The sequence below is a fragment of the Panulirus ornatus genome, chromosome 10 (assembly GCF_036320965.1).
Source record: "Panulirus ornatus isolate Po-2019 chromosome 10, ASM3632096v1, whole genome shotgun sequence".
Taxonomy (NCBI): Eukaryota; Metazoa; Arthropoda; class Malacostraca; order Decapoda; family Palinuridae; genus Panulirus; species Panulirus ornatus.
In genome coordinates this window covers 1754925-1778584 of record NC_092233.1, presented here as the reverse complement: position 1 = coordinate 1778584, position 23660 = coordinate 1754925, and the positions used below count along the sequence as shown (strand labels likewise).

General features: G+C 42.9%; 2 protein-coding genes across 3 annotated transcripts in view; one reads left to right on the top strand and one right to left on the bottom strand.

Annotated features, from left to right (window-relative positions):
* The window catches only part of nau (myogenic-determination protein nautilus), a 242458-nt gene that overhangs the window by 58393 nt on the left and 160405 nt on the right, over positions 1–23660 (top strand). The gene's annotated exons all lie outside the window — the stretch shown is intronic.
* Positions 22433–23363, bottom strand: LOC139750647 (aurora kinase B-B-like). The gene has a single exon (XM_071665325.1). The coding sequence runs from the start codon at positions 23300–23302 to the stop codon at positions 22682–22684; it is 621 nt and encodes a 206-aa protein (XP_071521426.1). The 5' UTR covers positions 23303–23363; the 3' UTR covers positions 22433–22681.

Below are 23660 nucleotides of genomic sequence, written 5' to 3'. Positions count from 1 at the left end.
GGGTCGTGGTACACTCCGGCTGGCCGGGACTGGTCCTGGTACACTCCGGCTGGCCGGGACGGGTCCTGGTACACTCCGGCTGGCCGGGACGGGTCCTGGTACACTCCGGCTGGCCGGGACGGGTCCTGGTACACCCCGACTGGCCGGGACGGGTCCTGGTACACTCCGGCTGGCCGGGACGGGTCCTGGTACACCCCGGCTGGCCGGGACGGGTCCTGGTACACTCCGGCTGGCCGGGACGGGTCCTGGTACACCCCGGCTGGCCGGGACGGGTCCTGGTACACTCCGGCTGGCCGGGACGGGTCCTGGTACACCCCGACTGGCCGGGACTGGTCCTGGTACACCCCGACTGGCGGGGACGGGTCCTGGTACACCCCGGCTAGCCGGGCCTGGTCTTGGCGAATAACCACATATCTACCATGTCCAGAGGATTAAGTGTGAGTTACTGTAGTGAGCGAGAGAAACTTAGTGGATTGAGAGTGTGTGGTCAGTGTTTAAAGGATCAATAGATACATAGTAAATAGATAGATGGTGACGGTTGTAGTGTTGGCGTCTGGAGTAAAGATAGTAAGAGCTATAGTGGCTATAGTGTTGGCGTCTGCAGTAAAGATAGTGACGGTTGTAGTATTGTTGTCAGGGGTTATGAAGGGTATAGTGATGGAGTTTGGAATAAAGATAGTGATAGTTCTAGTGTTAATGTCTAGGGTAAGAATGGTGACTGCTGTAGCTTTGGTTTCCGGGGTATATGTAGTAACAGCTTTAGTTTTGATGTCTTGAGCAAAAACGTTGACGGTTGTAGTGTTATTGTCTAGGTTAGTGATAGCTATAGTGTCAGTGTCTGGGTTAAAGTTAGTGATAGCTATAATGTAAATGTCTGGGTTCATTAGGGTTGTGTAAAAGGATGACGATATTGATGGTGACGATGATATGGTTGTTTCATGTTGATCAGACACGTCGAAACAAGTGAAGCAGACACTCAGACCACTCGTGATGTTTTTCTATTTTCCACAGTGAGAACTATACACCTAATGCAGTTAATGAGAGCACAATGATATACGACATGGTTTACCACGGAGAGAGAGAGAGAGAGAGAGAGAGAGAGAGAGAGAGAGAGAGAGAGAGAGAGAGAGAGAGAGAGAGAGAGAGAGAGAGAGAGAGAGAGAGAGAGAGAGAGACAGACAGACAGACAGACAGAAAGGTTCCCAGTGAAGGTCGGTCTGCAGCAGGGATGTGTGATGTCTCCATGGTTGTTTGATTTGTATATGGACAGAGTGGTGAGGGAGGTAAATGCGAGTTTTGCAGAGAGGGGCAAGTATGCAGTCTGTTGTGGATGAGAGGGCCTGGGAAGTGAATCAGTTGTTGTTCGCCGATGATACAGCACTGGTGGATGATTCTAGTGATAAACTGCTGAAGTTTGAGACTGAGTTTGGAAGAGAGTGTGAGAGGAGAAAGCTGAGAGTAAATGTGAATAAGGGCAAGGTTATCAAGTTCATCAGGGTTGAGGGAGAAGTTAATTGGGATGTAAATTTAAATGGAGAAAAATGGAGGAAGTAAAGTGTTTTAGATATCTGGGAGTGGACATAACAGCGAATGGAACCATGGAAGCGGAAGTGAGTCACAGGATGGGGGAGGGGGCGAAGGTTCTGGGAGCGATGAAGAAAGTGTGGAAAGAGAGAACGTTATCTCGTAGAACAAAAATGGGTTTGTTATCATATGTTTCCAGAACCTTTGCCCCCTCAACCACCCTATTAATCACTTCAGTTTCTGTGGTTCTATTCGCTGCCATATCCACCCTCAGATATCTATAACAGCTCTTTTTCTCTAGATGTTATCTCAAGCTGTCATACAATCTCACCAGATCCATAACTACCACATACAGATCCCTCTGTTTCTTAAAGTATTTCTCACTCACATTCTTTAAAGTAAACACCTGATCCATACATCCTTTACCATCCCTGAAACCACACTTTTCCTCCACATGCCTTCACGCTCTCAATGATTACCCTCCCATAAAACATGCCACGTACAAGCAACAAACTTATATCTCTGTATTTCGAACGCTAACCCTTGTCCCGTTTGCAGTATATATATGGGGTTTCATACTGGGGGAACCTGGGGTAAGGGATGAGGAGTAAGTCATGCAGGGGGACCTGTCGTAAGGGATGGGTCGTGTAGGAGGATCTGTGGTACGGATGGGCAAGTAGGAGGACCTGTGGTGAGGGAAAGGTCATGCAAGGGGACTTGTGATGAGGGAAGAGATATGCAGTGGGTACCTTTGGAAGGAGATGGTCATACAGGGAGACCTGTGGTAAGGGAAGGGTCATGTATGGTGAGGGGAAAGCGTCATGCTGGGAGACCTGTAATGAGGGGAGGGTCATGCAGGGGGACATGCAGTGGGGGAGGGGTCGTTAAGGGGGATCTGTAGTAAGAAGAGGTCATTAAGGGAGACCTGTGGTGGAGAAGGGTCGTGTAGCGGAACCTGTGGTTGGGATTGGAAGAGAGGCAACGATGGAGACAGAAGTGTACAGTCAGAGGGAGTGACAGGTAAGTAGAAAGAGACAGATGCTGAAAGAATAATGAACAACTAAAGAGATACAGACTGATAGACTGTAAGAAAAATTCAACATTCAGACACAACAAACAGAAAGACAAATAACAGATGGTAGTGTCATTACCCACGACGCTACACAGCTATGAAGTGTCATGGCTGACACAACGAGAATAAGGAGACTTCATACAGACACCTGGAATACGCTCATACACGTACACCGTGTCACACAAACAGATGGATAGAAGCAACCACAGACAGTCACATACAACAGACCCTAACCTAGAAAGAGGGAGAGAAACAGAGACGCAAATAGACACATACAGAGGATCAGGCACAGAAATTTTGGTGTGGTGTGTGGGCGCGTCTGGTGGCCAACCCAGGAAACTTGGCACAGCGAATCAAAACAGTGTGGAGGAGCGCGCGACTCCAGGGGTATTTTAAAGGCTTCATCCTCCCTACAAGGCCTGGCGGGGAAGGTGGCCAGCCAAAGTAGTTTTTACGATAGGGTAGAGACGTAATTACCGCCAGACAAACTACTGACCGTCCAGTATGTGGCGACCTAGAACAGCACGGATTACCAGAGGGTCAAGTCCTCGTCGAGACTCACATTAGCTGACAAGGTAAGGTCAGCTGACAAAATCCTCGCAGAGCCACTTAACAGCAGGTTTAGCTGATTGCTGGGTTAAGGGAACCGATCAAGTTGTTATTCAAGTTCATTCAGGTCAGCAGATTAAAAACCTAGCAGAGTAGGTTAGGTCCCACGTGAGCCGATCGAAGGGTAAGCTGAGCCGAGGAAAAGAAAGGTTAACTTGATCATGTTGTCGGCTCACCAAGGCAGAACCTCAATAAAGCTAAGGTTCCTGGCTGAGGACGAGAACGAGGAAGTTCATCAGTTCCGAGTCGCTGAACTAACTTGTTAGTTGGTTGAGACGTTCACTGCATCGATTATGGCGGTGAGGTGAACCCCAGCCATTACCATTGATTCACCACACACCCCAGCCAGTACCATGGCCTCGTCACACACCCCAGCTAGTACCATGGATTCACCACACACCCCAGCCAGTACCATGGCCTCGCCACACACCCCAGCCAGTACCATGGCCTCGCCACACACCCCAGCCAGTACCATTGCCTCGTCACATACCCCAGCCAGTACCATGGCCTCGCCACACATCCCACCCAGTACCATGGCCTCGCCACAAACCTCAGCCAGTACCAACTTCATCACACATCACAGCAAGAGGTTCACCAGCAGGACATCCTCAGAGATTGGTGCCTTTAATCTTCTCTGCTTTATGACTGGCCTTAATAAGCCATCAGATTAAGAGACGCTAAATATCGTGGTTATCACCACACTGTGGGGAGGCGAGAGGGGACGCTGGTGGGTGGGCTGGGTGGTAACGCAGACAACGTTCCTCCCACTTTATATACCTTATGTCCTCCCTGTATGTACACTCACCCTCCCTGGTCCTCCCTGTATCTACACTCACCCTACCTGGTCCTCCCTGTATGTACACTCACCCTCCCTGGTCCTCCCTGTATCTACACTCACCCTACCTGGTCCTCCCTGTATGTACACTCACCCTCCCTGGTCCTCCCTGTATCTACACTCACCCTACCTGGTCCTCCCTGTATGTACACTCACCCTCCCTGGTCCTCCCTGTATCTACACTCACCCTACCTGGTCCTCCCTGTATGTACACTCACCCTCCCTGGTCCTCCCTGTATCAACACTCACCCTCCCTGGTCCTCCCTGTATCTACACTCACCCTACCTGGTCCTCCCTGTATGTACACTCACCCTCCCTGATCCTCCCTGTATGTATACTCCCCCTCCCTGGTCCTCCCTGTATCTACACTCACCCTCCCTGGTCCTTTCAAAGGGAGGCCTCCCCACCTCACTCCCAGACCCCTAACATGACATGACACTCTCGTACCTCACAAGTGAGCAGCATCGCCGTGAATATAACTCTTGACTCGTCTGGATCCCGCAGTTTAGGATCAGTACGAGATCTTCCGTAAGACTCCTTGCTCGTCAGCATGTATCATCCAGATACATTAATGTCAACGGCTAGTAATTTTCCACAAATATATTTCCGGTTTTTCCAAGAAGTGCCCAGTGGGACGCTGATCCAACTATATATATATATATATATATATATATATATATATATATATATATATATATATATATATATATATATATATATATATATATATATATATATATTCTTTCTTTCAAACTATTTGCCATTTCCCGCGTTAGCGAGATAGCATTAAGAACAGAGGGCTGGGTCTTTGAGGGAATATCCTCACCTGGCCCCCTTCTCTGTTCCATCTTTTGGAAAATTAAAAAAAAAAAAAAAAGGGAGGGGAGGATTTCCAGCCCCACGCTCCCTCCCCTTTTAGTCGCCTCCTACGACACGCAGGGAATACGTGGGAAGTATTCTTTCTCCCCTATCCCCAGGGATAAAATATATATATATATATATATATATATATATATATATATATATATATATATATATATATATATATATATATATATATATATATATATATATATATATATATATATATATATATATATATATATATATATATATTATCCCTGGGGATAGGGGAGAAAGAATACTTCCCACGTATTCCCTGCGTGTCGTAGAAGGCGACTAAAAGGGAAGGGAGCGGGGGGCTGGAAATCCTCCCCTCTCGTTTTTTTTTTTTTTTTTTTCCAAAAGAAGGAACAGAGGAGAGGTCCAGGTGAGGATATTCCCTCAAAGGCCCAGTCCTCTGTTCTTAACGCTACCTCGCTATCGCGGGAAATAGCGAATAGTATGAAAAAAAAAAAAAAAAAAATATATATATATATATATATATATATATATATATATATATATATATATATATATGTTGGGAAATAATGCAAATGAGTGAGAGATGTATAAAAGGAAGAGGCAGGAGGTTAAGAGAAAGGTGCAAGAGGTGAAAAAGAGGGCAAATGAGAGTTAAGGTGAGAGAGTATCATTAAATTTTAGGGAGAATAAAAAAGATATTTTGGAAGGAGGTAAATAAAGTTCATAAGACGAGGGAACAAATGGGAACTTCAGTGAAGGGGGCTAATGGGGAGGTGATAACAAGCAGTGGTGATGTGAGAAGGAGATGGTTAGAGTATTTTGAAGGTTTGTTGAATGTATTTGATGATAGAGAGGCAGATATAGGGTGTTTTGGTCGAGGTGGTATGCAAAGTGAGAGGGTTAGGGAGAATGATTTGGTAAACAGAGAAGAGGTAGTAAAAGCTTTGCGGAAGATGAAAGCCGGCAAGGCAGCGGGTTTGGATGATATTGCAGTGGAATTTATTAAAAAAGGGGGTAACTGTATTGTTGACTGGTTGGTAAGGTTATTTAATGTATATAAGACTCATGGCGAGGTGCCTGAGGATTGGCGGAATGCTTGCATAGTGCCATTGTACAAAGGCAAAGGGGATAAAAGTGAGTGCTCAAATTACAGATGTATAAGTTTGTTGAGTATTACTGGGAAATTATATGGGAGGGTATTGACTGAGAGGGTGAAGGCATGTACAGAGCATCAGATTGGGGAAGAGCAGTGTGGTTTCAGAAGTGGTAGAGGATCAGGTGTGGATCAGGTGTTTGCTTTGAAGAATGTATGTGAGAAATACTTAGAAAAGCAAATGGATTTGCATGTAGCATTTATAAATCTGGAGAAGGCATATGATAGAGTTCATAGAGATGCTCTGTGGAAGGTTTTAAGAATATATGGTGTGGGAGGGAAGTTGTTAGAACAGTGAAAAGTTTTTATCGAGGATGTAAGGCATGTGTATGTGTAGGAAGAGAGGAAAGCGATTGGTTCTCAGTGAATACAGGTTTGTAGCTATTTAATTTGTTTATGGATGGGGTTGTTAGGGAGATGAATGCAAGAGTTTTGGAAAGAGGGGCAAGTATGCAGTCTGTTGTGGATGAGAGAGCTTGCGAAGTGAGTCAGTTGTTGTTCGCTGATGATACAGCGCTGGTGGCTGATTCATGTGAGAAACTGCAGAAGCTGGTGACTGAAACTGGTAACTGAGTTTGGTAAAGTGTGTGAAAGAAGAAAGCTGAGAGTAAATGTGCATAAGAGCAAGGTTATTAGGTACAGTAGGGTTGAGGGTCAAGTCAAGTGGGAGGTAAGTTTGAATGGAGAAAAACTGGAGGAAGTGAAGTGTTTTAGATATCTGGGAGTGGATCTGGCAGCGGATGGAACCATGGAAGCGGAAGTGAATCATAGGGTGGGGGAGGGGGCGAAAATTCTAGGAGCCTTGAAGAATGTGTGTAAGTCGAAAACATTATCTCGGAAAGCAAAAATGGGTATATTTGAAGGAATAGTGGCTCCAACAATGTTATATAGTTGCGAGGCGTGGGCTATCGATAGAGTTGTGCGCAGGAGGATGGATGTGCTGGAAATGAGATGTTTGAGGACAATGTGTGGTGTGAGGTGGTTTGATCGAGTAAGTAACGTAAGGGTAAGAGAGATGTGTGGAAATAAAAAGAGCGTGGTTGAGAGAGCAGAAGAGGGTGTTTTGAAATGGTTTGGGCACATGGAGAGAATGAGTGAGGAAAGATTGACCAAGAGGATATATGTGTCGGAGGTGGAGGGAACGAGGAGAAGTGGGAGACCAAATTGGAGGTGGAAAGATGGAGTGAAAAAGATTTTGTGTGATCGGGGCCTGAACATGCAGGAGGGTGAAAGGAGGTCAAGGAATAGAGTGAATTGGATCGATGTGGTATACCGGGATTGACGTGCTGTCAGTGGGTTGAATCAGGGCATGTGAAGCGTCTGGGGTAAACCATGGAAAGCTGTGTAGGTATGTATTTTTGCGTGTGTGGACGTATGTATATACATGTGTATGAGGGTGGGTTGGGCCATTTCTTTCGTCTGTTTCCTTTGCGCTACCTCGCAAACGCGGGAGACAGCGACAAAGCAAAAAAAAAAAAAAAAAAAAAAATATATATATATATATATATATATATATATATATATATATATATATATATATATATATATATATATATATATATATATATATATATATATATATATATATATATATATATATATATATATATATATATATATATATATATATATATATATATATATATATATATATATATATATATATATATATATATATATATATATATATATATATATATATATATATATATATATATATATATATATATATATATATATATATATATAAAATGATCTCACTAGTCCGTAATGATAGTTATGAAGTTGAAATCGCAATTCGTTAGGATTTCAGATGATTTTATTTAACATGTATTTTTCAATACGTGCTGCACTGCGTGTTTCACGGAGACAATCCGCCTCATCATCAGCTGCAAACAACTAATAGCTTTAAAATCCCAACATCAACACAGACTCCGTCCTGTCACCGCCATGCCGAGGTATACACTGGCCTGACTGCTGGATGGAGGGGTCTGGTGCCTTGTGGTTAAGGGAATTTAATGGGGCAAGTCAGCCTGGGTAACGATATGTGTGTTCAACAACTTTTCTTATGTTATCGTTTCTTGATAGATGTTTCGTAATGATTTAGTTAATAGTAGGATATGCCTTAAAGTTACCTGGGGTCAAATTAAGTACTTAGCATTAGCAGTTAAGACAGATTCTATGACGTTACGAGCAGCATAATCAAGACTAGGTTGTTAAGGTCTACAGGGTTATCGTTTTCTTTCGTGCTTAGTGATTGCATTACTGTGGTCACCTCTTCGTACTGATGACTGCCAACAGCATCTCTTAGTTATTGTTTTACCGGTGTGGCCAGTGTTTACATCTTTACATGCCTTACATTTGCTTTGAGGAATGTGGGTGAGAAATGTAATAGAAAGATCATGATTTGTATGTGCCATTTATGGAGTTGGAAAAAGCATATGATAAAGTTGATAGAGATGTCTTGAGGAAGGTCTTACGAATATATGGTGTAGAAGGAAAACTATTAGAAGCAATTATAAACCTTTATCTAGAGAATAAGGCGTGTGTACGAGTAGGCATAGAGAAGAAGGAGTTGTTCCAAGTGAAGGTGGGTCCGCGGCAAGGGTGTTGTGATATCATGGCAGTTTAATCTGTTAATGAATGGGGTGGTCATGAAAGTAAATGTAGAGGTCTTGCAGAGAGGGACGAGCATGCAGACTATCAGGGATGAGGGGTCCTGGGAGTGAGTCATTTGTTTTTTACTGATGATACAGTACTGGTGGCAGATTCGAGTGAGAAACAGCAGAGGTTAGTGACTGAGTTTGGAAGAGTGTGTGTGAAAGGAGAAAGCTGAAAGTGAATGTAAATAAAGTTAAGATTGTTACGTGCAGTAGGGCAGAGGGACGGGTTAGTTGAGGTGGAGTTTGAGCGGAGAAAACTTGGAGTTGAAATGTTTTAGATACTTAGAGTGGACATGGTAGTGAATGATCTATAGAGAAGTGAGTCATAGGTTGGGGGAGGGAGTGAATGTTCATGGAGATATGAGGAATGTGTGGAAAGAGATGTCGTTATCTGGGAGAGCGAAATGGGTATGTTTTAAGGTATAAGAGTCCCAACGACGTTGTATGGACGTGAGGCATGGGCTGTTAATAAGGATGTGCAAAGAAGGGTGGATGTGATGAAAAAATGAAATGTTTGAATGTTGTATGTGGTGTGAGGTGGTTGTCTCGATTAAGTCATAAAAGGGTAAGAGAGATTTGTGGTAACAAGAAGAGGTCGGTTGATAGAAATAAAGAGGTTGTGCTGAAATAGTTAGGAGATATGGAGAGGATGAGTAAGGAGAGGTTGACAAAAAGATATATGTGCCGGAAGTACAAGTGAAAAGGAGAAACGGGAGACCAAATTGGAGATGGAAGGATGAATGAAAAATATTTTAAGTGATCGGGGCCTGAATAAACAGGAGGGTGAGAGGCGTGCAAGGAACAGAGTGAGTTGGAACGATGTGATGTACAAGGGTCGCAATATTGTCAGTAAACTGAACTAGAGTATGTGAAGCGTCAGGGATAAACCATGAAAAGGTCTGTGGCTATGGATAGGAGGCTGTGTTTTCGGTGCATTGCACAACACAGCTAGAGAATGGATGTGAATGAATGCGGCCTCTTTTCATCTGTTCGTACATCTGTTCGTGGCGCTACTTCACTATCGCGGGAAACAGCAAACAAGTAGGGGAGAAAAAGAAAATTAAATAGATATAAATGTGTGTGTGTGTGTGTGTGTGTGTGTGTGTGTGTGTGTGTGTGTGTGTGTGTGTTCGTGCTAAGTTAACACAGGTTAATTCGGGAAAATCAAACGTAACCCAGCCATCCCCCACCACCGCCACCCTCTCCTTGGCACCGACGCTGCTCGAGTTTTTTAGGCCCGTCTCTCTGTGTTACCCCTCCCTTCATCAGGGCTCTCACCAGCCGTGCCCCCCCCCCCCCCCCTCTCTCTCTCTCTCTCTCTCTCTCTCTCTCTCTCTCTCTCTCTCTCTCTCTCTCTCTCTCTCTCTCTCTCTCTCTCTCTCTCTCTCTCTCTCTCTCTCTCTCTCTCTCTCTCTCTGTTTCTCTTATATCTCTTCCTCTTCTCTAACGCACATTACCTAATGCTGTATCATAACTTCCCGGTGTTTACGCCGTCTGTCTTCATATAGGATATATCATCTTCCCTGTTCAATGTTTACATTATATGTGTTATTCATGGCTTTGATGTAAATGTACACTAGCAAAACCTTGCCACTGACATACTTTAATTCCTTGCAACTTTGTTATTAGTGTAGTGAGATGTGATCCATCTTACATGTTCCTCAACGCTTGTCTTCATCATCCCTCTTACGAAAATTCTTCTCGTTACTCCTCAGTAAATTGATTATCATTAATCTATTTTTCTCCTTACCTACATTAGCCATTTAAGCTAATCTTCGCATTCTACCTGCACATTCCAGCATGTCTTCTCCACACTATACCAGTACATCCCAGCATGTCTTCTCCACAGTATACCAGTACATCCCAGCATGTCTTCTCCACACTATACCAGCACATCCCAGCATGTCTTCTCCACACTATACCAGCACATCCCAGCATGTCTTCTCCACACTATACCAGCACATCCCAGCATGTCTTCTCCACACTATACCAGCACATCCCAGCATGTCTTCTCCACATTATACCAGTACATCCCAGCATGTCTTCTCCTTACTATACCAGCACATCCCAGCATGTCTTCTCCACACTATACCAGCACATCCCAGCATGTCTTCTCCACACTATACCAGTACATCCCAACATAACATTTGTAATTTTCTTAAATATTTTGTATTTACTGTAATCTTATTTTCTTTCGTTTGTATTTGCTTTTATCTCTCCCTCAACATGACCTGCATGACCTGTGTCTCTCTCCCTCAACATGACCTGCACGACCTGTGTATCTCTCCCCCAAAATGACCTGCATGACCTGTGTGTGTCACTAGCATGCTTCCCTCCCTCCATCTCCTCAAGGTTACGGTGGAGACGTGCCTTTAGGTTTACTACCCTGTTGTCTCCCCTCTCCGTGTACTCTCTCACTCCCGGTCTTCCTTCCTTCTTTCCTTCCTCCCCTACCCCTTTTAGTCTGTCACACTTTTCTCTCCATGTGTCCCGCCTGGCTCTTCTCCCTTGCTCTGCCCCTCCACCTTACCCTTGCTCCTCCTTCCTCCAGAACCACCGTCTCTCTCTGGCCTTCCCCAGGTGTCAGGCCAGTAGCCACACTTGCCCCGTGTCTCACACGTTAATTCCTGTGTCAAGCGTAACTCGTCACCTGCGCTTTTTATGATGCTGTTTTTTCCTCTCTTCCTCCCTGAGCCTCCACCTACCACACCCCTCCCCACCCCAGGGAAAGTGTGGGCGTGGCAGGAAATAGGGCGTGGTTAAAGATGCCGTGAAATTGGTTGGGTTGTGAGTGCACTGACGGACGTGGGAAGTAGCTGGGTCTCGCCGGCAGTGACGGACGTGGGAAGTAGCTGGGTCTCGCCGGCAGTGACGGACGTGGGAAGTAGCTGGGTCTCGCCGGCAGTGACGGACGTGGGAAGTAGCTGGGTCTCGCCGGCAGTGACGGACGTGGGAAGTAGCTGGGTCTCGCCGACAGTGACGGACGTGGGAAGTAGCAGGGTCTCGCCGGCAGTGACGGACGTGGGAAGTAGCTGGGTCTCGCCGGTAGTGACGGACGTGGGAAGTAGCTGGGTCTCGCCGGCAGTGATGGACGTGGAAGTAGCTGGGTCTCGCCGGCAGTGAAGTAGCTGGGTCTCGCGGCAGTGATGGACAGTGACGGACGTGGGAAGTAGCTGGGTCTCGCCGGCAGTGACGGACGTGGGAAGTAGCTGGGTCTCGCCGGCAGTGACGGACGTGGGAAGTAGCTGGGTCTCGCCGGCAGTGACGGACGTGGGAAGTAGCTGGGTCTCGCCGACAGTGACGGACGTGGGAAGTAGCAGGGTCTCGCCGGCAGTGACGGACGTGGGAAGTAGCTGGGTCTCGCCGGTAGTGACGGACGTGGGAAGTAGCTGGGTCTCGCCGGCAGTGATGGACGTGGGAAGTAGCTGGGTCTCGCCGGCAGTGACGGACGTGGGAAGTAGCTGGGTCTCGCCGGCAGTGACGGACGTGGGAAGTAGCTGGGTCTCGCCGGCAGTGACGGACGTGGGAAGTAGCTGGGTCTCGCCGTAACCTTCGTCAACTTCTTTTGTTTACCGCGTGTGAGGAGGAAGGGGAGGGGATGCTCCCAGCCAGGGTGTGGATGACCCGGCAGTATACAGTGTAGCCCACACACACACACACACACACACACTCGTCCACAGTTATTTTCTTCTGCTGCTTCTCATACAACGACCCAGTGTAAACACTTCCCAACTAAACTAAATATCCGAGAAATTGATGAAATTCCTCCATTTTGCTCTAAAGATTTTACTCTCCCTGACACAAGGAGGCGAAGACCAGTTGCCTCCGTCAACATGGTCCTCCGTCGTCCCCTGCAGCAGTGTCACACAGCTCTCCGTCGTCCCCTGCAGCAGTGTCACACAGCTCTCCGTCCAGGAAGCTACGTCTGTCATTACCAGCTTGTCCAGACTTTCCTTAGGTCGGGTTCGGCTCTCGTTCCACTGTTTACTTCAAAGCAAAATCCATATGTTAGTTTTTAGATGTGACATTGAATACGAGATGTGTGTCCCCTGTCATGACACTTCTCACTTACTGTTGTAACATTACAGTGTTACATAAGACCCTCATCTAACTACAGATTCACCTCCCACACATATCATAGAGTCTAGCAAGTTCCCCTCATAGTAAATAATACCAGGTTTCACAGTAGCCTTGACGCCCCACAGAATTTGGTCTACGTACTAGAGCCAAGTCTACTCTACTAGAGTTTGGTCTGCTCTACCAGAGTCTGGTCTCTACCGGAGCCTGGTCTGCTCTGCCAGAGCCTAGTATGCGCTGCCAGAGCCTGGTCTGCTCTGCCAGAGCCTAATATGCGCTGCTAGAGCCTGGTCTACTTTACCAGAGCCTGATATGCTCTACCAGAGCCTGGTTTGCTTTCCTAGAGCCTGATGTGCTCTACCAAAGCCGGGCCTAATCTCCCAAGGTCTGGTCTAGTCTGCCTGTGGTCTGCACTACAAACCCAGACAGTGTTCGCTAACAATCCTCAAAACTAACGTTGTGTTAGATCTTCATAAATGTCATGACCTTGTAAGGCTATCTCACGCGCCACAAAAATAAGGAACATAAGCCAGTTTCTTCCTCCCGTGTGTAACATGACTCGTTGATGAGCGTCTTACTGGCCGGGCTGGCCCAGGGCAGTCCGGCCAGTGGAGTACCAGGGATGGCCCAGGGCGGTCCAGCTAGTGTAGCACCAGGGTTGGCCCAGGGCGGTCCAGCCAGTGGAGCACCAGGGTTGGTCCAGAGCGGTCCGGTCAGTATAGCACCAGGGCTGGCCCAGTGCGGTCCAGCCACTGAAGCACCAGAACTGGCCCAGGGCGGTCCGGCCAGTGGAACACCCAGACTGGAGTGGAGCGAGGTGGTCAGGAGAGCAGGCAGGGTATTGGTGGGGAGGGAGGGTCACCAGACAACCAGGCGCGGGGCAACACAGTTTGTGTAAGAAAGCCACACTGCCGCCACACAGGTGCTACAACCGTTCTTATACTACCTCTTCATGGCTCCCTCTTACCCACACTACTGTCAATCTATCAATCTATCTATCTATCGATATATATATATATATAAATATATATATATATATATATATATATATATATATATATATATATATATATATATATATATATACATATATATATATTTCTTTTCTTTCAAACCATTCGCCATTTCCCGCGTTAGCGAGGTAGCGCCAAGAACAGAGGACTGGGCCTTTTTTGGAATATCCTCACCTGGCCCCCTCTGTTCCTTCCCTTGGAAAATTAAAAAAAAAAAAAAAAAAAAAATTTATATATATATATATATATATATATATATATATATATATATATATATTATTTTATTTATTTTATTTTGCTTTGTCGCTGTCTCCCGCGTTTGCGAGGTAGCGCAAGGAAACAGACGAAACAAAATGGCCCAACCCACCCCCATACACATGTATATACATACACGTCCACACACGCAAATATACATACCTATACATCTCAATGTACACACATATATACACACACAGACACATACATATATACCCACGCACACAATTCACACTGTCTGCCTTTATTCATTCCCATCGCCATACATACATACATATATATTTTTTCATACATATTCTCCATTTCCTGCATTAGTGAGGTAACGTCAAGAACAGAGGACTGAGCCTTAGCGGGAAAATCCTCACTTGGCTCCCCTCTGTTCCTTCTTTTGAAAAAGTAAAAATTGGAGGCAAGGATTTTCAGCATGCCACTCCATATATATATATATATATATATATATATATATATATATATATATATATATATATATATATATATATATATATATATATATATATATTTTTTTTTTTTTTTTGCTTTGTCGCTGTCTCCCGCGTTTGCGAGGTAGCGCAAGGAAACAGACGAAAGAAATGGCCCAACCCACCCCCATACACATGTATATACATACACGTCCACACACGCAAATATACATACCTACACAGCTTTCCATGGTTTACCCCAGACGCTTCACATGCCCTAATTCAATCCACTGACAGCACGTCAACCCCGGTATACCACATCGATCCAATTCCCTCTATTCCTTGCCCTCCTTTCACCCTCCTGCATGTTCAGGCCCCGATCACACAAAATCTTTTTCACTCCATCTTTCCACCTCCAATTTGGTCTCCCACTTCTCCTCGTTCCCTCCACCTCCGACACATATATCCTCTTGGTCAATCTTTCCTCACTCATTCTCTCCATGTGCCCGAACCATTTCAAAACACCCTCTTCTGCTCTCTCAACCACGCTCTTTTTATTTCCACACATCTCTCTTACCCTTACGTTACTTACTCGATCAAACCACCTCACACCACACATTGTCCTCAAAGAAAGAAAGTTAAGAGTAAATGTGAATAAGAGCAAGGTTATTAGGTACAGTAGGGTTGAGGGTCAAGTCAATTGGGAGGTAAGTTTGAATGGAGAAAAACTGCAGGAAGTAAAGTGTTTTAGATATCTGGGAGTGGATCTGGCAGCGGATGGAACCATGGAAGCGGAAGTGGATCATAGGGTGGGGGAGGGGGCGAAAATCATGGGAGCCTTGAAGAATGTGTGGAAGTTGAGAACATTATCTCGGAAAGCAAAAATGGGTATGGTTGAAGGAATAGTGGTTCCAACAATGTTGTGTATATATATATATATATATATATATATATATATATATATATATATATATATATATATATATATATATATATATATATATATATATATATATAAGCTTTGTAGAGGTTTTCAGGAAAGAAGAGAATGGTGCGGTGAAGAGAGTTGTGAGAGTAAGTGAGCTTGGGAAAGAAACTTGTGTGAGGAAGTACCAGGAGAGACTGAGTGCAGAATGGAAAAAGGTGAGAGCAAAGGACGTAAGGGGAGTGGGGGAACAATGAAAGTTTTTAGGGAAGCAGTGAGGGTTTGCGCAAAATATGCTTGTGTCAGAGGGGCGTGAGAGGTGGGCAGATTAGAGAGGGTAGTGAGTGGTAGGATGAAAAAGTAAGATTATTAGTGAAAGAGGAGAGAGAGGTATTTGGACGAGTTTTGCAGGGAAATAGTGCAAATGACTGAGAGATGTATAAAAGAAAGAGGCAGGAGGTCAAGAGAAAGATGAAAGCGGTGAAAAAGAGGGCAAATGAGAGTTGGGGTGAGAGAGTATCATTACATTTTAGGGCAAATAAAAAGATGTTTTGGAATGAGGTAAATAAAGTGCGTAAGACAAGAGAACAAATGGGAACATCGGTGAAGGGGGCTAATGGAGAGGTGATAACAAGCAGTGGTGATGTGAGAAGGAGATAGAGTGAGTATTTTGAAGGTTTGTTAAATGTGTTAGATGATAGAGTGGCAAATATAGGGTGTTTTGGTCGAGGTGGTGTGCGAAGTGAGAGGGTTAGGGAGAATGATTTGGTAAACAGAGAAGAGGTAGTAAAAGCTTTGTGGAAGATGAAAGCTGGCAAGTCAGCGGGTTTGGATGGAATTGCAGTGGAAGTTATCAAAAAAGCGTGTGACTGTGTTGTTGACTGGTTGGTAAGGATATCTAATGTATGTATGACTCATGGTAAGGTGCCTGAGAATTGGCAGAGTGTATGCATAGTGCCACTGTACAAAAGCAAAGGGGATAAGTGTGAGTGCTCAAATTTCAGAGGTATAAGTTTATTGAGTATTCCTTGGAAATTATATGGGAGTGTATTGATTGAGAGGGTGAAGGCATGTACAGAGCATCAGATTGGGGAAGAGCAATGTGGTGTCAGAAATGGTAGAGGATGTGTGGATCAGGTGTTTGCTTTGAAGAATGTATGAGAGAAATACTTAGAAAAGCAAATAGATTTGTATGTAGCATTTATGGATCTGGAGAAAGCATATGATAGAGTTGATAGAGATGCTCTGTAGAAGGTATTAAGAATATATGGAGCGGAAGGCAAGTTGTTAGAAGCAGTGAAAGGTTTTTATCGAGGATGTAAGGCATGTGTACGAGTAGGAAGAGAGGAAAGTGACTGGTTCTCAGTAAATGTCGGTTTGCGGCAGGGGTGCGTGATGTCTCCATGGTTGTTTAATTTGTTTATGGATAGGGTTGTTAGGGAGGTGAATGCAAGAGTTTTGGAGAGAGGGGCAAGTATGCAGTCTGTTGTGGATGAGAGAACTTTGGAAGTGAGTCAGCTGTTGTTCGCTGATGATACAGCGCCGGTGGCTGATTCGGGTGAGAAACTGCAGAAGCTGGTGACTGAGTTTGGTAAAGTGTGTGAAAGAAGAAAGATGAGAGTAAATGTGCATAAGAGCAAGGTTATTAGGTACAGTAGGGATGAGGGACAAGTCAATTGGGAGGCAAGTTTGAATTGAGAAAAACTGGAGGAAGTGAAGTGCTTTAGATATCTGGGAGTGGATTTGGCACCGGATGGAGCCATGGAAGGCGGAACTGAGTCACAGGGTGGGGAAGGGGGCGAAAGATCTGGAAGCGTTGAAAAATGTGTGGAAAGCGAGAACATTACCTCGGAAAGCAAAAATGGGTATGTTTGAAGGAATAGTGGTTCCAACAATGTCATAAGGTTGCGAGGCGTAGGCTGTAGATAGAGTTATGCGGAGGAGGGTGAATGTGTTGCAAATGAGCTGTTTGAGGACAATATGTGGTGTGAGGTGGTTTGATCGAATAAGTAATGAAAGGATAAGAGAGATATGTGATAATAAAATGAGTGTGGTTGAGAGAGCAGAAGAGGGTGTTTTGAAATGGTTTGGTCACATGGAGAGAATAAATGAGGAAAGATTGACAAAGAGGATATATGTGTCAGAGGTGGAGGGAACGAGGAGAAGTGGGAGACCAAATTGGAGGTGGAAAGATGGAGTGAAAAAGATTTTGAGCGATCGGAACCTAAACATACGGGACAGTGAAAGGCATGGAAGGAATAGAGTGAATTGGAACGATGTGGTATATCGGGGTCGACGTGCTGTCAATGGATGGAACCAGGGCATGTGAAGCGTCTGGGGTAAACCATGGAAAGTTTTGTGGGGCCTGGATCTGGAAAGGGAGCTGTGGTTTCGGTGCATCATGCATGACAGCTAGAGAGCGAGTGTGAACGAATGTGGCCTTTGTTGTCTGTTCGTGTGTGGAGGGGTGGCGACTGGAATGAATAAGGGCAGCAAGTATGAATTATGTACATGTGTATATATGTATGTGTCTGTATATATATATGTATATATATATATATATATATATATATATATATATATATATATATATATATATATATATATATATATATATATATATATATATATATATATATATATTTTTTTTTTATACTTTGTCGCTGTCTCCCGCGTTTGCGAGGTAGCGCAAGGAAACAGACGAAAGAAATGGCCCAACCCCCCCCCCCCCCCATACACATGTATATACATACGTCCACACACGCAAAAATACATACCTACACAGCTTTCCATGGTTTACCCCAGACGCTTCACATGCCTTGATTCAATCCACTGACAGCACGTCAGCCCCGGTATACCACATCGCTCCAATTCACTCTGTTCCTTGCCCTCCTTTCACCCTCCTGCATGTTCAGGCCCCGATCACACAAAATCTTTTTCACTCCATCTTTCCACCTCCAATTTGGTCTCCCTCTTCTCCTTGTTCCCTCCACCTCCGACAAATATATCCTCTTGGTCAATCTTTCCTCACTCATCCTCTCCATGTGCCCAAACCACTTCAAAACACCCTCTTCTGCTCTCTCAACCACGCTCTTTTTATTTCCACACATCTCTCTTCCCCTTACGTTACTCACTCGATCAAACCACCTCACACCACACATTGTCCTCAAACATCTCATTTCCAGCACATCCATCCTCCTGCGCACAACTCTATCCATAGCCCACGCCTCGCAACCATACAACATTGTTGGAACCACTATTCCTTCAAACATACCCATTTTTGCTTTCCGAGCTAATGTTCTCGACTTCCACACATTCTTCAAGGCCCCCAGAATTTTCGCCCCCTCCCCCACCCTATGATCCACTTCCGCTTCCATATATATATATATATATATATATATATATATATATATATATATATATATATATATATATATATATATATATATATATATATATATATATATATATATATATATATATATATATATATATATATATATATATATATATATATGTATATATATATATATATATATATATATATATATATATATATATATATATATATATATATATATATATATATATATATATATATATATATATGTATATATATATATATATATATATATATATATATATATATATATATATATATATATATATATATATATATATATATATATATATATATATATATATATATATATATATATATATATATATATATATATATATATATATATAGATATATATATATATATATATATATATATATATATATATATATATATATATATATATATATATATTTATATATATATATATATACATATATATATATATATATATATATATATATATATATATATATATATATATATATATATATATATATATATATATATATATATATGTTTTGAAGTGGTTTGGGCACATGGAGAGAATGAGTGAGGAAAGATTGACCAAGAGGATATATGTGTCGGAGGTGGAGGGAACGAGGAGAAGAGGGAGACCAAATTGGAGGTGGAAAGATGGAGTGAAGAAGATTTTGTGTGATCGGGGCCTGAACATGCAGGAGGGTGAAAGGAGGGCAAGGAATAGAGTGAATTGGAGCGATGTGGTATACCGGGGTTGACGTGCTGTCAGTGGATTGAATCAAGGCATGTGAAGCGTCTGGGGTAAACCATGGAAAGCTGTGTAGGTATGTATATTTGCGTGTGTGGACGTATGTATATACATGTGTATGGGGGGGGTTGGGCCATTTCTTTCGTCTGTTTCCTTGCGCTACCTCGCAAACGCGGGAGACAGCGACAAAGTATAATAAAAAAAAAATAATAATAATAATATATATATATATATATATATATATATATATATATATATATATATATATATATATATATATATATATATATATATATACATATATATATATATATATATATATATATATATATATATATATATATATATACATATATATATATATATATATATATATATACAAACTTGTAGATTTATGTGCTGAAAAAGGACTGATGATTGGGAATACCTGGTTTAAAAAGCGAGATATACATAAGTATACTTATGTAAGTAGGAGAGATGGCCAGAGAGCGTTATTGGATTACGTGTTAATTGACAGGCGCGCGAAAGAGAGACTTTTGGATGTTAATGTGCTGAGAGGTGCAACTGGAGGGATGTCTGATCATTATCTTGTGGAGGCTAAGGTGAAGATTTGTATGGGTTTTCAGAAAAGAAGAGTGAATGTTGGGGTGAAGAGGGTGGTGAGAGTAAGTGAGCTTGGGAAGGAGACTTGTGTGAGGAAGTACCAGGAGAGACTGAGTACAGAATGGAAAAAGGTGAGAACAATGGAAGTAAGGGGAGTGGGGGAGGAGAGGAAAGTGATTGGTTCTCAGTGAATGTAGGTTTGCGGCAGGGGTGTGTGATATCTCCATGGTTGTTTAATTTGTTTATGGATGGGGTTGTTAGGGAGGTGAATGCAAGAGTTTTGGAAAGAGGGGCAAGTATGAAGTCTGTTGGGGATGAGAGAGCTTGGGAAGTGAGTCAGTTGCTGTTCGCTGATGATACAGCGCTGGTGGCTGATTCATGTGAGAAACTGCAGAAGCTGGTGACTGAGTTTGGTAAAGTGTGTGAAAGAAGAAAGTTAAGAGTAAATGTGAATAAGAGCAAGGTTATTAGGTACAGTAGGGTTGAGGGTCAAGTCAATTGGGAGGTGAGTTTGAATGGAGAAAAACTGGAGGAAGTGAAGTGTTTTAGATATCTGGGAGTGGATCTGGCAGCGGATGGAACCATGGAAGCGGAAATGGATCATAGGGTGGGGGAGGGGGCGAAAATTCTGGGAGCCTTGAAGAATGTGTGGAAGTCGAAAACATTATCTCGGAAAGCAAAAATGGGTATGTTTGAAGGAATAGTGGTTCCAACAATGTTGTATGGTTGCGAGGCGTGGGCTATGGATAGAGTGGTGCGCAGGAGGATGGATGTGCTGGAAATGAGAGGTTTGAGGACAATGTGTGGTGTGAGGTGGTTTGATCGAGTAAGTAACGTAAGGGTAAGAGAGATGTGTGGAAATAAAAAGAGCGTGGTTGAGAGAGCAGAAGAGGGTGTTTTGAAATGGTTTGGGCACATGGAGAGAATGAGTGAGGAAAGATTGACCAAGAGGATATATGTGTCGGAGGTGGAGGGAACGAGGAGAAGAGGGAGACCAAATTGGAGGTGGAAAGATGGAGTGAAAAAGATTTTGTGTGATCGGGGCCTGAACATGCAGGAGGGTGAAAGGAGGGCAAGGAATAGAGTGAATTGGAGCGATGTGGTATACCGGGGTTGACGTGCTATCAGTGGATTAAATCAAGGCATGTGGAGCGTCTGGGGTAAACCATGGAAAGCTGTGTAGGTATGTATATTTGCGTGTGTGGACGTATGTATATACATGTGTATGGGGGTGGGTTGGGCCATTTCTTTCGTCTGTTTCCTTGCGTTACCTCGCAAAACGCGGGAGACAGCGACAAAGCAAAAAAAAAAAAAAAAAAAAATATATATATATATATATATACATATATATATATATATATATATATATATATATATATATATATATATATATATATATATATATATATATATATATATATATATGCATATATATATATATATATATATATATATATATATATATATATATATATATATATATATATATATATATATATATATATATATATATATAAATATGAATAAATAAAGATGAAAGCCGGCAAGGCAGCAGGTTTGGATGGTATTGCAGTGGAATTTATTAAAAAAGGGGGTGACTGTATTGTTGACTGGTTGGTAAGGTTATGAGTCATACATACATTAAATAACCTTACCAACCAGTCAACAATACAGTCACCTCCTTTTTTAATAAATTCCACTGCAATACCATCCAAACCCGCTGCCTTGCCGGCTTTCATCTTCCGCAAAGCTTTCACTACCTCTTCTCTGTTTACCAAATCATTTTCCCTAACCCTCTCACTTTGCACACCACCTCGACCAAAACACCCTATATCTGCCACTCTATCATCAAACACATTCAACAAACCTTCAAAATACTCACTCCATCTCCTCACATCACCACTACTTGTTATCACCTCCCCATTTGCGCCCTTCACTGAAGTTCCCATTTGCTCCCTTGTCTTACGCACTTTATTTACCTCCTTCCAGAACATCTTTTTATTCTCCCTAAAATTTAATATATATATATATATATATATATATATATATATATATATATATATATATATATATATATATTCACACTATTCGCTATTTCCCGCGATAGCGAGGTAGCGTTAAGAACAGAGGACTGGGCCTTTGAGGGAATATCCTCACCTGGCCCTCTTCTCTGTTCCTTCTTTTGGAAAAAAAAAAAAAAAAAAAACGAGAGGGGAGGATTTCCAGCCCCCCGCTCCCTTCCCTTTTAGTCGCCTTCTACGACACGCAGGGAATACGTGAGAAGTATTCTTTCTCCCCTATCCCTATACTTAAACCATCATAATAATGGAAGAGCAGTACTTAGTATACAGGTGATAAAGAGTTGTTCTTATTACTGCCCACAATTAGCACTAGACACAACTTATTCCCCAGACTGCAATCAAGACTGTGGCTTAAGCAGTAGCTTTCAAGTGTTTCAGGTGATGTAATCCAGAGAAAGAGGTGGACGTAAAGGCAGTGTTCCTTGGCAATGGGCATATGATAGCACTACTATGTTTTCTACTTGGCACAAGGATTTGGAGGAGGGACATCAGGGTTGTAGTGCCTCTTGATCCAAGGATGCTCCATAATTCCATCTAGACTTAGACGCTCTTTAGGGTTGTAGCGCAGTAGCTTGCATATCAAGTCCTGAACCTCTTTAGAGAAGAAATTAGGGAATCTTATATCAATTCTAGCAATCCTTCTGAAGGTCTCTGACTGTGATGCAGCTTCAAAGGATGGTTTTCCACAAATAAATTCATAACACAAAACTCCCAAGGACCAAATGTCAACTTTCTCATCATACTTTCGACCTTCAATCATCTCAGGTGGTAAGTAATCCAAGGTGCCACAAAGAGTTGTCCTCCTTTCATTTGGTGAGTGAACTGACCAACCAAAGTCTGCAATCTTCAACAGACCATCTGCTGCAATCAAAATATTATCTGGCTTGATGTCACGGTGAATAACCTTTTTGAAGTGGAGAAACTTCAGTGCACTAACTAGCTGAACTATGTAATTTGCAGCCTGATGCTCACTGAAGCGCTTGTTGGGCTGAGAGCACAAAACTTTATATAGCTCTCCATAACGTGCATATTCCAAGATGAGATATACTCGCTTCTCACAATGGAAGTATCCATACATACGAAGGATATTTGGATGCCTGAGGTGTGACTGAATTTCAGTTTCCCTGCGCACTTGATGGTTTATATATATATATATATATATATATATATATATATATATATATATATATATATATTTTTTTTTGCTTTGTCGCTGTCTCCCGCGTTTGTGAGGTAGCGCAAGGAAACAGACGAAAGAAATGGCCCAACCCCCCCCCCCCCCATACACATGTATATACATACGTCCACACACGCAAATATACATACCTACACAGCTTTCCATGGTTTACCCCAGACGCTTCACATGCCCTGATTCAATCCACTGACAGCACGTCAACCCCGGTATACCACATCGATCTAATTCACTCTATTCCTTG